Below are 13,311 nucleotides of genomic sequence, written 5' to 3'. Positions count from 1 at the left end.
GTACATAAAATCTCAATCTATAAATAGACAAAAGCACAGCTGGTCTTTTGAAGTCTGACTCGGGGAGTCCCGTGCATTTCCCTGCAGCATTTCTAGATGCCTGGTTGGGGTCCTTGTCCTCGGAGGACCAGCAGTCCCAGGAGACAAATACTCTTTCAGCACAAAGGCCACCCGAGAGAGGCACCCCAAACACAGCCTTTCTTACAGATGCCAGGGCAGAAGGGCCTTCACAGACCACACAGCCCCAGCCAACTTTGCTGTGAGGGCAAACACATCTACCCTGGACTCTGATGGTAGAATCGAGACCTGGGAGACCTCCCTACTCCCATGGCTGTGGTGAAGCATTCAAGCTCCAGCGCCTGGAGTCACAAGTGTGAGTGGCAGACCAGCTTGGTACCGAGTATTCCTGTCTCTGCCGACCATCCCATCTCTCCCTGAGGTGCTGTAGCTACCTGGTAGCCTTCTATAAGTTCCTCTTCGACTTCAGGAAGTTAGGGATTAGTTCTTCTGTGGGAAACCAGAAAGGCTGGCAGACATAGAAATGAGCATCTGGATGGTTATGGGAGGAAGAGCCTCAGGGAAGTGAAGGAAGCTGGGATTTGTTATCCAGATTGGCTGGGGCTGATGGCAGAGAAAATATAGCCAGCATTAATGGAAGAGACTGTGACTGTCCACAGTACACAGGGGGCTAAAAACATCCCACTAAAGGATCGATCCTCTGTCGTCACCTGGTATGAGTGCTGTGAAAGGCAAGGCTCTGGGTGGGATTCAAAAACTGCAGGTGGACCGGCTGTTCCCAACAGTACTGGAAACTCCAAGAAAGAGAATGACAAACTCCAAGTCCTAAATCTGGCTCAAGAGGCAGTCTGAGAACCGGGGACTTCCTGTGATTTATCTAAAAGGATCTTTTGTTTCTTGCTGTGTTAGCGCTGACAAAGCTGAAAGCCAGTGTTGAGTTTGATTCTGCAGGATGCTGATGTACAACTTCAGCTGAATTCCACTCCACCAGGTGTTCAATGTGAAAGTTGAAACATCGACCAGGAACTGGGAGGAGAGGATATGGGAGGATCCTAGGAGTCTCCTGAACACCCTGGCCTGCCATCTACCAAAGCAGCCTCCTCCGGCATCTGACAAGGCCTCCTTGCCCTGCTTGAAAACCCTCTACTCACTGCACCTCCGAGAAATGAAGGGCCAGAAGCAGCCAGGAGTGCCCACAACCCTCCTAGCTCCCCCCACCCCATGGCCCCAACTTACTTCTGACTATAGTGAGAACATCATTCCCCAGAGGACCGAGCATATTCAGACCTGAGAGGAGAAGGCTATATGACAGAAGATTCACAAGATTTTGTTATTTTTACATCAGCACAAATCTGGTGAATACATGTGGGACTAGGGAGGGCATAATTTTAGATTGAGCTCAGTGAGTTGGTCTAATACCCTCAGCAGAGATTTTATATTGAGAGGGATAACTCTAGCAGCTGGCAGGTGCTCTAATGATTTGCTCACCTTGGTGACAAAAACCTGGAATTAACAGTGGCCATGTGGAGCTGAGATGCCGGAAATGTGCTGCTGATAAGGATGGAGCCCTGAAATAGGCAGCAGCCCATGGAGGCACAGCCTGTCTCTGCAGTAGATCTTGGGTCTGGGCCAATTCACAGACCCTATTGTCCTTGCAGTGTCCGCTAGGAATTCCTATACTGGCCTCCCCTGCTGGAGTGTGCTGCCACTTGTCTGAGAAGCTGCACAATGGGGAGAGAAAAGTGCTCTGATCGCTCAGGGGAGTTTGGCACAGACTCCAGGATAACACTGTTTTTTTTTTTCTGGGCACACTGATTGCCCAGGGGTTTCACAGTGAAGTGAGAATGTACGAGGGTGAGGTGACAAAGAGTTGTGACCCGGTGCTACTCTCAAGCTCAGTAGGACCGAACCCTCCTCGTTGGTGATATCTCCAAACTCGATACACCCACAACTTGCAATATTGTGGGTACAATAGATACACCCACAACTTGCAAGATATTCTCATGGACCCCTCATCCTTGCAGAAAGGATCTTCAAGACATGAGCCCCAGTGAGATGGGCCCCTAGAGGTCTAGAAGTCAGCTCCACGGCCAGGAACATGAGGGCTGATTCCCTCACTAAGTACCCGCCCAGCTGGTGAAAGGTAAACAGGCCTTGGGAATAGCAGTCGCTCTCAGATGGTAACCTATAAGGTGGTGATTTCAACCATAGGTCAATGCTCAACTCAGGACTAGTGATCTGGAAAATGTGTTTTCCTTCATGCCAGTAAGTAGAAAACTCTCCAATTAGTTCCCTTGACCTTCGCCAAGGATGGAGCACTTCCCTTCTCTTTTTGCTCCAGGATCCAGCTCTGTGCCTCACTTTAGACTGAGGGTCTTCCATAGGTCGCACAGCCCCTACACTGACAACCCTGAATGATGAGTCTGGAGCTGATACCTCAGATGTCCTCATGCAACATTCACATCCAAAGATGGAAGGCTAACTCCATCAAACTGCAGGACTCAGCACCCCAGTGCATTCCCAGGGTCCAGTGTTCAGGGCTGGGGTGGGCTTTACCCATGCAAGTGAAGGACTGTTGGCTCCCACCAGAAACTCAGCTCCTTGTGACCTCTTTGGATTCAGGAGGAAAAGGACTTGCATTTGACTCTGCTGTTGCCACCAAGTCAGTGGCGCTCCAAAGATAGCTGGTGTGAAGTGGGGCTATAGTGGGAGCAACGCTATCTGTGGCTCTGGCCCAGTGAACTCAGTGATGTCCAGCAGTTGGGCAGATCAAGGTCCTGGACAGAGGCTGTCGAGGCCCTGGAAGGAGAAATACAGCAGATTCCTGGGGTCTGAGTAAGACACAGACCCTCAGCAAGAACCTCTTGTATCAGTCAAGGGGTGGATACAAAGTGACCTCCCTCCCTCCAAAGACTCTAGGGGAAGATCTCTCCTGGCCTCTTTCAGCTCCTAGTGGCTCCAGACCTTTCGTGGTTTGTGGCTGCCTCTCTCCAATCTCTGCTCTGTCTTCACGTGGCCTTCTCCTCTGTCTCCATGTCTCAAATCCTCCTCTCCTTTCTTTCAGTAAGGACACCTGACATTGGGTCTAGGACCCACCTTAATCCTGGATGATCTCATCTCAAAATCCTTACCTAATTACATCTGCAGAGACCATTTTTCCAAATAAGGCCACATTCACAGGTTCTGGGGTTCTGGGGTTAGAGCTTGGATTTATCTTCTTGGAGGACTGCTCAATCCACTACACCATTCCTCTAGGAAACAGCTCTTGGTTGGTTTGCAGCCCAGAGAGTGAGTTCATGGCGGTCCCTGGACTCCAAGTGGCTGTGCTGCTGGGTCACCCACCATGAACAGGTGTTATCTGATCCACCAAACCCTGCAGTGAAAGGGCCCACCACAGCCCACTCCCATGGGGAGAGAGGAGTAGCCCAAGGGTCTCCTGCATCTCTGCCTTCATGGCCCACCTGTGAGCTCCGCAAAGCCTTTCAACAAATTCCTCTTCTGCTCCAACTAGCCAGAGTCCACTGCTATTCTTGACAGTTGGGAGCCCTGTCTGATATAGCAGGAAAAGTTACACCACCATTGTGGCAACAGAGAGGCCTTAGAGAGTGTGTCCAGGACACCACCACCAGGCTGGTCAAGAAGGGGTTTACAGTCTATAAACTGTGGGGTGTGGTGTGGTGAGGAGACCACATACATTGGACATCAGTATGTATGTTCTTACTGACAGAATCTGAAAGGACGAGCAGACAGCTCTCTCCTCCTGTCCCACTCCCTACCCACTGACAGAACCCACCTTTAAGTCTCAGAGGCCGAGGGTGCTCTTATAGGGAGCAAATCAGAGACTTCAGTTTCTAAAATAGGAATTTTAGAAGTTTGACATGAGAGAGAGAAGAGGCCTTGTGGGGGGGGGATGCAATCAGGAAGAGGTTTGGGGTTTCATGGTGTGAGAGGCCCTGCTGTCCTTGCACACAGTACCTGGAAGGCCAGGCCGTGGGGTGTCCAGGGAAACCAGTGCCTCAGCCAGCACACATGGCCTTCCCAAATGTGACAGGGGGCTCAGGGATCACACAGAGGTGGTCCGAAGACTGAAGGACCTTTTCTGAAGCCTAGCAAGGAGCCACCCTGGGAGTGGAGCTCAGAGCTGGGTTTAACTGAGAAACCCTCACAGAGCAAGGAAGGAATCTACCCCCAGGACAAGGAAAGTGACCACTGCCCTGGTCAGCTTGATTGCCTCCCTTCTTCCTCAAGGCCACTCCCAAACCAAGAGAGGCACGTGGGCCCACTGCCCACCAGCTCGGCAGCTTGATGATGAGGAGGGGGAGGTCTTTGGCATCCTGCCAAGCTCTAGTTCCATCCTTTGAGGGCTCTGACCAATTCATCCCTGTACTGCCCTTTGCTCGTTTGCAGAATTCAGAGAATCATTTCTTCCTGAAGGAAGGTATGGTGGAGATTGAGATCCTTTCCTCTCTGGCCACAGTGGGGGCTCTGCAGAGGGGCTCTGGGAGAAGGCCAGCAGGGGCCTTGGGGGTAAGAACAGCATGGCAAGGCTTCCCCCACTCCCAGGAAGAGGCTCACCCCCAGGAGGGGAGGCAAGGGACATCCACAGATGTGAGATTTATTCCTTGCCAGATTTGGTCGAGGCTGCTCCCCAGTACCTGTGTCCAAGGTCCAGGGATGCTACAGGGTCAAGAGCAGTGTCTGGTGCCAGGCCTGGAGCAGCTGGAGTGATGATGAGAACCAGGAGGGACTTTGGGGGTGTGACATGCCAGTCACAGTGCCAACTGCTTTGTGGGTATTAATCTGACCTGCTGATCATCCTGGGAGGGAGGCTATGGTTATCCCATTTGCAGGTACCCAAGACTGAGCCACAAAGGTGATGTGAACTGCCCAAGGTCATGCTGAGAAAGGCAGATTCAGACTCCAAGTCCCCCAACCATCCTTTCACATTTCTGTGAGCACCAGTTTGCCACAGGCTCAGCCTCTTTCATATGGTAACCCTGTCTGAAACACACCCAAATCCTCTGAGGAAAATATTGCCAACCCTGTCCAATAGGCAACGAAATGAGGGCTAGAGAGGCACAGCCCTCGCCAAAGACACTTGCTGGCAGGTGGAGGTGGAGGCACCGCTCCCAGCCTGGGGCTCATCCTTCCTGGGGCCACAGGAAATTCAAGGTCCTGATCTCCTAGGAGGAAGGCACCCAGGCTTGACCGAGCACCCAGGGCACCGGCTGCCACAACTGGAACCTGAAGTTCAACTCTCTAGCCTGTTTCCTCATCTGTAAGTAAAATCTGGTGTAGGGCATCAAAGTTCCAATGAAACAATTCACTCATAAAACAAAACAAAATAAAACAACCACAAAAAACCTGCCAGGCACTAGGATAGAACAGAGAGCAAACCTGTGGCAGCTGATGTTCCAGGTGCCAAGCTGGCCCTGGTCAGTGGTTAGTCCCTGCTACTGAGCAAAGTAGAAGCCCTGTGGTCTGACAAAACCCCCCTTGGGGATCCCTGCCTGACCTTGGCAGCCTCCCTCCTCCTCAGGACCCCAGGACCCCATCCAGAGCCCTGAAGTCCTGGAGCCACGTGCTTTGGCTGAGACATGAGGGCTGCATTGGGATCATCCTGACTGCCTGCTAAGCACAACACTGAGGAGGAGAAGGAGGAGAGAGGACTGGGCAGGGGCAGCAGAAGCCCACGCTGAACCCCGGGCAACAAGAGTGCTCAGCCTGGGCCTCTGCTATTCCCAGAGGGGTGAGCAGGGTAGGGACCAGGGCTCCACACCCACTCTCCCACCAAGCCCACCCATGGACAGGAGCTGTGGGACAGCACCTGCCAGCATCTGCTGGACCCTCACCTCTAGCTCCTCACTTCTCCCTACCTGGGCCCATTCTAAAATGAACAGGACAGTGTGGTACACAGGAGCTGTTGAATTTTGAGTGGAGCAGCCCTGGGTTTAAAGCTCAGACTCCCATTTCCTTCAAAAACGTGAGCCCAGAATAGAACAGGAAGAAGATGGGCGCTGAGGGCCGTCAGGAGGGAGTTCATATGTGGGCAAGAGCACAGAGGTAGAACCTGCCGAGACTGACCTACTCTCCCTGTCCTGGTCCCCCAGGCTGGCTCTGGAGTTCTGCCCCCACAGACCTACTGCATCTTCCCGGAAGTTCACATCTCCTTGAGTGAGTGCCACCTGTCAACTTCCCCAGCATAGACAAGTGCCAGCTCCCTGTCCCGGCCTGGGGCTCTCTGTGTCCTGGCCGCTTGGGACATCTTCTCTGTGAGCTTGGGACATCTTCTCACCCAACTCACACTCCAGATCATAGATCCCAAAGGTGTGGATGGAGAAGTCATCCAAGGCAGCACTTTCCCTCGCTCAGCAGGGCCTGTGTTCCAGCAGTAATCAGTCACCTCAACATGGGAGGGGTGGTACTTGGAAAGGGTGGGTCGGCTACCCACTGCCACCTGGGGGCACAGAGAGACCCCACCAAGGACCACCTTCCATGGTCTTCTCCATCCCCTCCTCCCCAATCCACTCTTATCTAACCTGCTATTCCCCACCCCATCCCTCCAGTGAGTAACTGAGGACATCATCCCTGAAGTTCTGCCTCTACCCCAACCAGGAGTCCACATGAGACATCCCTGTGACACGGCCATGATGTGCATAGACTGCTAGGACTCCCTGTATAATTACCAAGATCGGTGCCCACCCCACAGGCAGGGAGGGGACTCCTGCCTACCATAAGCCTGTGTTGTTCTGGCTTCTCCAGTTGCTCCCCATGTGAATGAGTCCCTGAAGCCTATTTGAATCAAGTGACACCCCCTACCACAGACCCCATCCCAAGCTCAACAATCAGCTTCCTTACTTCTAGGGACTGTGGGGTTGGGGGGTCTCCTTTGCTCTGCTGGGTATGCAGGGCAGAGGGGTTGACTTGAGCAGAAGATGATGCACTGCAGATCTGAGGTTGTGCATGGAACAGTAGGGGAAGGAAGGTCCTGTAGGTTCAGAGTCTGTATGAATACAGTGATGGATTGATGAAATGTAGATTGCCTTCCTCTTGTTCATACAGAAAACAGCACATTTTAACACTCTGGTCCCTTGCTTTATCTGCATTTCATATTTTTTCTGATTCAGGATGTAAAGAGATTCTTCTACTTTTTTTTTCTTTTTTTTGTGTTGGGTCTCAATCTGTCTCCCAAGCTGGAGTGCAGCGGCATAATTACGGCTCACCGCAGCCTCGACCTCCTAGAATCAGGCAATCCTTCTACCTCAGTCCTCTAAGTAGCTGGGACTACAGGCATGCGCCACTGCTCCCAGCTGAATTTTTTAATTTTGTGTATAGGTGAAGTTTCGCTATGTTGCCCAGGCTGTTTTCAAATTCCTGGACTCAAGCAATACTTACACTTCAGCCTCCTAAAGTGCTGGGATTATACCAGTCCACTGCACCCAACCTTCATCCTTTAATACAGCTGCAGAGTATCCCTGCATGATTATTTTAGTCTTTTTAACATTGTAACATTGTTAAATTTTCTATAACATTTTCAATTTGAGGTAGATGAATTTTTAATGGGAAAAAATTAAATGATATATACAATGAGTTTCCTGCCTTCACATTTTTCCAAGGCCAGGGGCACCAGTACCCCATACAGGTATGGGGGGATATTAAAGCCAAGACTTGAACTCCCCAGCCAGCCTGAGGGCACATAGTAGGAGGTGGGCACCGGAGGGGCTTCATGGAGAAAGGTCTCCAGAGGAGCCAATGCCTTCACTTAGAAAGTGAAGATGGTGACTGCAGCAGGAGGAAGGAGGTGAGGTAGGAGCCTGGAGGACCCCAGCAGCCCTGCTGAGCTGGGGCTAGATATTCGGCTACCCCCTACAACTGGGGGCAACATTGGAAGAGCAAGGGGAAGGAGACACTCTCTAGGATCAAGGTTGGTGAGGCTGAAAGTGTCTAAGGACTAGAAAAAATGAATATTGAAGGTACCTGGGTGTGGATAGCATGAAAATGGGGAGGGGAGGCCGGGGAGGATGAACAAGTGAATGATACAAGCATTCATGAAATAATTAATGAATGAGCTTCTGAGATTGGGATGTGCTTCCCTCGTGGATTCCTGGGGGTGCATGGGAATGCAGGGAATGGGGGCCCCTCCAAGACCTATGAAAGCTGCTCCTACTGGCCTGTCCACCCACAGCTACACCTGTCTCCGTGCTGAAGGCCTCTCTGCAGGGGTCACATCTGAGCAGAGACAAAACAAGGTTGGGGGATGGCCACATAGACACCAGGAAGAACAGCATTCAAGGCAGAGGGAAGATCAAGGCAAAGACCCGATGTGGGAGCAAGGGGCAGCCAGGAGGCCATGGGCCCAGTGAGTACCCTGATGAGGAAAGAGTGGAAGAGGTGAGAGGAGAGAGCTGAGAGGGCAGCCTTAGCTTGAAGACACTGCTGTGTTTTTATTTAAAACACTCTTAAAGAGGCCTTGGGTGGGTACTGGCATGAGGAGTGAAGACGCCTGGCCAATGGTTTGCAGATAGAGGGTCCATGACTCTGAGCTCCTATGGCTGTGCAGCCTGGGGTCCCAGGCTCCACAGAGCCTGGACAGGGGGTGTGAGGGTGTCAGGCACTGCCTCATCCTAGGGTGAGCTTCCCCAGTCCCACACTGCAGGTCTGAGGCATTGAGGCCAATGAACCAGGGCAGGGCCAGGTGGCTCCTGTGGCCAGCACCACCTTCCACCAGCCACAGCTGGCAGGGGCAGCAACACAGGTGGACAGGACACTTCAAGGCCAACCACAATGATTTCTTCTTCCCCTCTGGCCCCAGAGGTCCTGGAGGGAAACAACAGTCCCTGGCCTGACGCCTGGAGTTGGAGACCAGTGTAAGGCTCATTGTTTGAGGCTGGAGCCGGTGGGGGCCACCGGGAAGCCCCCGGCAATGCCCTATGTCCCACTTATTACAGATTCAGAGCCCTGAGCAAGGACCCAGAGTGAGGGACACAACAGCATCCAGCAAGATGAAGGCGCTCGGGGCTGTCCTGCTCGCCCTGCTGTTCTGCATGCAGCCAGGTGTGGGGGCAAGGGATCATTCTGTAGCAAGAGCAGGGTAGTCTGGGCCCATGGGAACCTCCAGGGGCTCCCAGTCTGGGAACAAGACATGGGCTTAGGGAGAAGGAAAGGAGGAGGTTGGAGTCCCCAGGCCAGAGGGAGGCAGATAGAGGCTGTTCTGGGCCCCTATGGGTCCCCGAGCATCTGTAGCCCTCATCCCCTCCCCCAGGCCCAGCCTCTCCAGCACTGCAGAGCTTCAGAATTTCATTCTATCTCCTCTTCCGGCCTCAGTGTCCTCTTCTGTAAAACAGACAGGCCATGAAGAGGGTCTGTGTGGGGGAGGGAGGCAGGGGCTACTATAAAGGGCCTGCCCAGCAGCTGGTGTTGTTAGTAACAACAATGCCAGGCCCCACTCGGCTGCAGGACAGTGAGCAGGGTGTGCAGGGATTGGAGACCACGAAAGGTAGGCTGCACTGGGGTGGACGGTGGTGGGTGGATGATGGAGGGGTGAGGGGTGCAGCGCTTACCCAAAGCAGTGTCCCCTGTATCCCGGTAGCTGAAGTTTATAAGTGTCTCTGCACATCCAGGGAGAGGGCGGGCGCAGCAGGAGGAGGAGGAAGAGGACAAGGACTATGGGCAGGACGGCTATGATGAGGACGATGAGGATGAGGAGGAAGAGGAAGCCAACAGGATCCCCGGTGGCAGGGACAGAGGTACCCACCCACCCTGTCCCCAGGACCCTTGTGCTTCCAGCTCTGCCTGGAGCATTCCTTCAACACCTGGTGTGGGTGCTGGCTGGGCAGGGATGGGTAATGGAAACTGATCAGCCAAAGCCCCTCCTGTGTGAGCTTGCCTCCAGTGGAGTGGTGGATACTCAGGGCACCTCTCACTCTTACCATGACACTCAGTGGCCATCCAAGGTAAGGAACCGAGGGTCAGAGCCACTAACTGGGAGGATCAATGGTACCAGATGTGGAAGTTAAATAGGAGTTCACCAGGTAGAAAAAGGTTCAGGGGGGGCCCAGGGTAGAGACCAGCAAATGCAGAGGCCCCAGGGGTTGGGCAGGGCAAAGGGAGTCAGGAGGGCCAACCGCAGAGGGAGGGCCGGATTGACTCCTGCGTGATGGAGAACCAGGGAAGGCCTTAGAGCAGAGCAGAGAGTGGGGCTAATTAGAGAATATCCCTACTGCTCACCGGCACCTCCCCCCAGATGGTGAATAAAACAGAGCATGTCACTGGCATTCAACCTGCATGGCCTGCCCCTATGCCTCCACTCAGGATCCCTAGCATGCCCCACCCCCACCCCATGCCCACTGACTTCCCCCCAAGACCAGCTCCCCTCAGCCCTAGTCCCACCCCACACACCTATATAGTGTCCCCTGTTAGGTCCTCATATGCCAGGATGGGCACTCCCTGAGGCAGGGGATGTGTCAGAGTCACAACCAGGTCCTCAGTGTCCATAGCAGGGGCCCTGCGCAGAGGTACCAAATGAGTGATGAACAGAATATTTACCCTGCCTGGTTTCCTATGCCCTCATTCCCCTCTCCAAGCACCAGCACCTCCACACAGCACAGCTCATGGGACCGAGCATGAGCTCTCAGCCAGTCTGAGCAGGAGGTGCCAGAGGCTCTAGCAGGCTAGGCTTTGGCAGGGGAGGGGGCAGCTGAGAATGAGGAAGATGGCCAGGGACTTATGAGGAGAGCTTGAGGGGATCCCTGCCTTGGCCTGAGCCTGGCCTTGCCTGCAGTGCTACTGCAGTGCTACACCTGCCAGTCCCTGCACAAGGAGGAGCGCTGCAAATTGACCCAGATCTGCTCGCAAAGTCAGACTTCCTGTGCAGCTTTCATCACCCACGGAAACACAGGTGAGTAGGCACGGGAACCCTGACACACACACACAGCAGGGATGGCCGGAAAGCGAGGTGCCCTGCCATCCATACCTGGTGGCCCAGGGAAGGCCCCTGAACCCCTGAGAGACCCCGTGTGATATACAGCCAGCATGGCAACTTTCACCCCACCTTGGCCTCAGCACCTGTTCTCCACTCTCTTCCTCCAGAGTCAGGCCTCCTGACAACCCACTCAACATGGTGTGCAGACAACTGCCAACCCTTCACCAAGACGGTAGAGGAGACGCTGGTGACCATGACTTGCTGTCATTTCAGCCTGTGCAACATCCCGCCCTGGCAGAGCTCCCAAGTCCAGGACCAGCCGGGCAACAGGACAGGTGTTCCCAAGGACTGGCTGGGCAATGGGACAGGCAACCCTAAAAGTGTGAGCACAGCCCTCCCGCTCAGCCTCCTCACTGGTCTTTGGGCAATGAGGGCCTGAAGACCCTGACCCACCGACCCCTCCCACTCCATCCCTATCCAACTTGTACCCAGGCCTGGCCAGCACTCTGTCCAGTGCCTTCTCCTCCTGCCCCACTCCACCAGCTTTGGATAATAAACTTGGAGCATCTTTGATGATTTAGATAGCACTGGCTTTTCCTGCCTGGTCTGTTTCCTCAGTTTCTCAGTTGGGTATCCTTGTTTTCCTCTCCCCACTGCCTGTGAGCAGCAGGATGTACACATGCGGGCATTAGGTTCAGGTCTCAGTCACACCGTGCCTCTAGACCTGCCACCTTCACAGGTAGGGGGTCTTCCATCCCAATCTGATAGAGAACACTCACCATATGACCAGAAGAGCCCCCAGTTCTCCTTCTTAACTTCCTGCCACCAAAATTCCTCCATCTACAGCAGCCATGTGGGTCAAGCCCTGCCCTTCTCAGGTCAGGTCTGCCTCCCACCTGTCTGGAGGGAAGGGGCTTTGGAAGAAGGCTCAGAGAAAGGAGCCCAGAGCTGGCAGGCTGGAGTGGAGGAGGGGAGGGGTGGAGTTGATGAAGAGAGAGGAGAAAAAAAGGAGAGGGAAGGATGGAGGATTGGCTGAGATGGAATTCTCCAGTCTCATCCTGGCCAGGAATCAGCCATACTTTCTAGACTCCAGTCCATGGGACTTCAGCCTGGTAGGCATCAGAGGGAATGCTGAGAGTGTCAGACAGGCTACCCTATGTCAGGGGATGGGGCAGAATGGGCCTGTGGCTTCCTGGGGAGAGAGGAGGACTGGGTAGCCGAGCCCAGCCCTGCCTGAGCAGGTGGGTGGCCCCATCCCTGGGAGCTCCCCAGCAAACCCTCTACTGTGCTGGTGCCATCGGCTACTGGGCACTTTGACCCTCTCATCTCTTCCAAGCTCTGCTTTCACCAGTCGCTAGTGCCAAAACAGAACCCTGGGATGACAGGTAGGAGGCCCAGCCTGGACCACAGCTTAGCCACTGACTTAGGCCTGTTTCCCCATATGAGCAGTACAAAGCAAGACTTAAAGAACCTCTAGATCACCACCAGCTTAACATTCCTTGTGTTGGGAAATCCAGAGTCTTATCCTGCCTGCCTAGTTTCTCCCAGCCAACAATAAATGGCTCTCGCTATCCATTCTCTCTTTTTCCCTATTAATAAAACCTCAGTGCCTAGGTGGGGATGGGAGGCAAATCCCTTAGGTGTAGGTGGCACATCTTTCTCCTTCCCTTCCTCCTTCCTGTTGTCTGAAATGATGACTGAAGCTCAGTAGCCACTTTGCACTGTGAGGCAGCACATTGAGAGTGGCAGGGCAACATGAAGAAAGGAGCCTGATAGGCTGGAAGGCATTAGACCAGCCCTGGACTGCCTATCTCAGGATCCCCTTACCTGGGAGGAAGATCAATTTCTACCATGTTGAAGCTAGTTATCTGAGGTTTCTCTGTTCCCTGCATTTTCACACATTCTCACACATGCATAGTCATGCATACAGCCCCTACTAGGGTACAGCTCAGGGGTCAGACTGCCTAGGTTCAAATCTTAGACTGACCCCTCCTCAGCTCCATGACATCTGGGAACCACTGCCCCACCCACTTGGTCTCCTTCTCTGTTAAGTGGGAGACGTAGAAGAGCCCTCCTTGCAGGGTGGCAGCGAAGATTCTCAGGGCTTACAGTCCCATTCCTGGCAGAGAACAGATGTTCAGTAAACATGAGCTGTTGTTATCAAGACCTGTCTGATGACCCAACTCTTCACTTGCCATCTGTGCGCATGTTATTAGTACATGTCCTACCTGTGCCAACCTGAGACCCTCATGATTAAAATAAAACCACACCCAACTTAAAAGTACTGGGTGCGATGACCTGAGTTCACAAAATCCTTCCTTTATACCATTGCCTTAAAGCCCTGCATAGGAGACCCCCACTCTGTCCCAGGC

The 13,311-nt window shown here is 53.4% G+C and overlaps 1 protein-coding gene across 1 annotated transcript; it reads left to right on the top strand.

Moving 5' to 3' along the window:
- Nucleotides 1-9,020: 9,020 nt before the first annotated feature.
- Nucleotides 9,021-11,391, top strand: GPIHBP1 (glycosylphosphatidylinositol anchored high density lipoprotein binding protein 1). The gene is made up of 4 exons (XM_008051370.1): nucleotides 9,021-9,055; nucleotides 9,622-9,764; nucleotides 10,799-10,915; nucleotides 11,107-11,391. The coding sequence occupies exons 1-4, from the start codon at nucleotides 9,021-9,023 to the stop codon at nucleotides 11,376-11,378; spliced, it is 567 nt and encodes a 188-aa protein (XP_008049561.1). The 3' UTR covers nucleotides 11,379-11,391.
- The last annotated feature ends 1,920 nt before the right edge of the window (nucleotides 11,392-13,311 follow it).

This window comes from Carlito syrichta, unplaced genomic scaffold (assembly GCF_000164805.1).
Source record: "Carlito syrichta isolate Samal-C Ts95f unplaced genomic scaffold, Tarsius_syrichta-2.0.1 Scaffold170277, whole genome shotgun sequence".
In the NCBI taxonomy this organism is placed as follows: domain Eukaryota; kingdom Metazoa; phylum Chordata; class Mammalia; order Primates; family Tarsiidae; genus Carlito; species Carlito syrichta.
The sequence above is the reverse complement of the archived record's forward strand: the minus strand, read 5'-3'. Positions and strand labels throughout refer to the sequence as shown.

What these genes read in the sequence shown, in the direction of transcription:
- GPIHBP1 (XM_008051370.1), top strand. Translation starts at nt 9,021, where the DNA reads ATGAAGGCGCTCGGGGCTGTCCTGCTCGCCCTGCT. An exon ending in GCTGTCCTGCTCGCCCTGCT is followed by an intron (nt 9,056 to 9,621) that starts GTTCTGCATGCA and finishes GAAGTTTATAAG; the next exon opens with TGTCTCTGCACATCCAGGGA. An exon ending in CATCACCCACGGAAACACAG is followed by an intron (nt 10,916 to 11,106) that starts GTGAGTAGGCAC and finishes CTCTTCCTCCAG; the next exon opens with AGTCAGGCCTCCTGACAACC.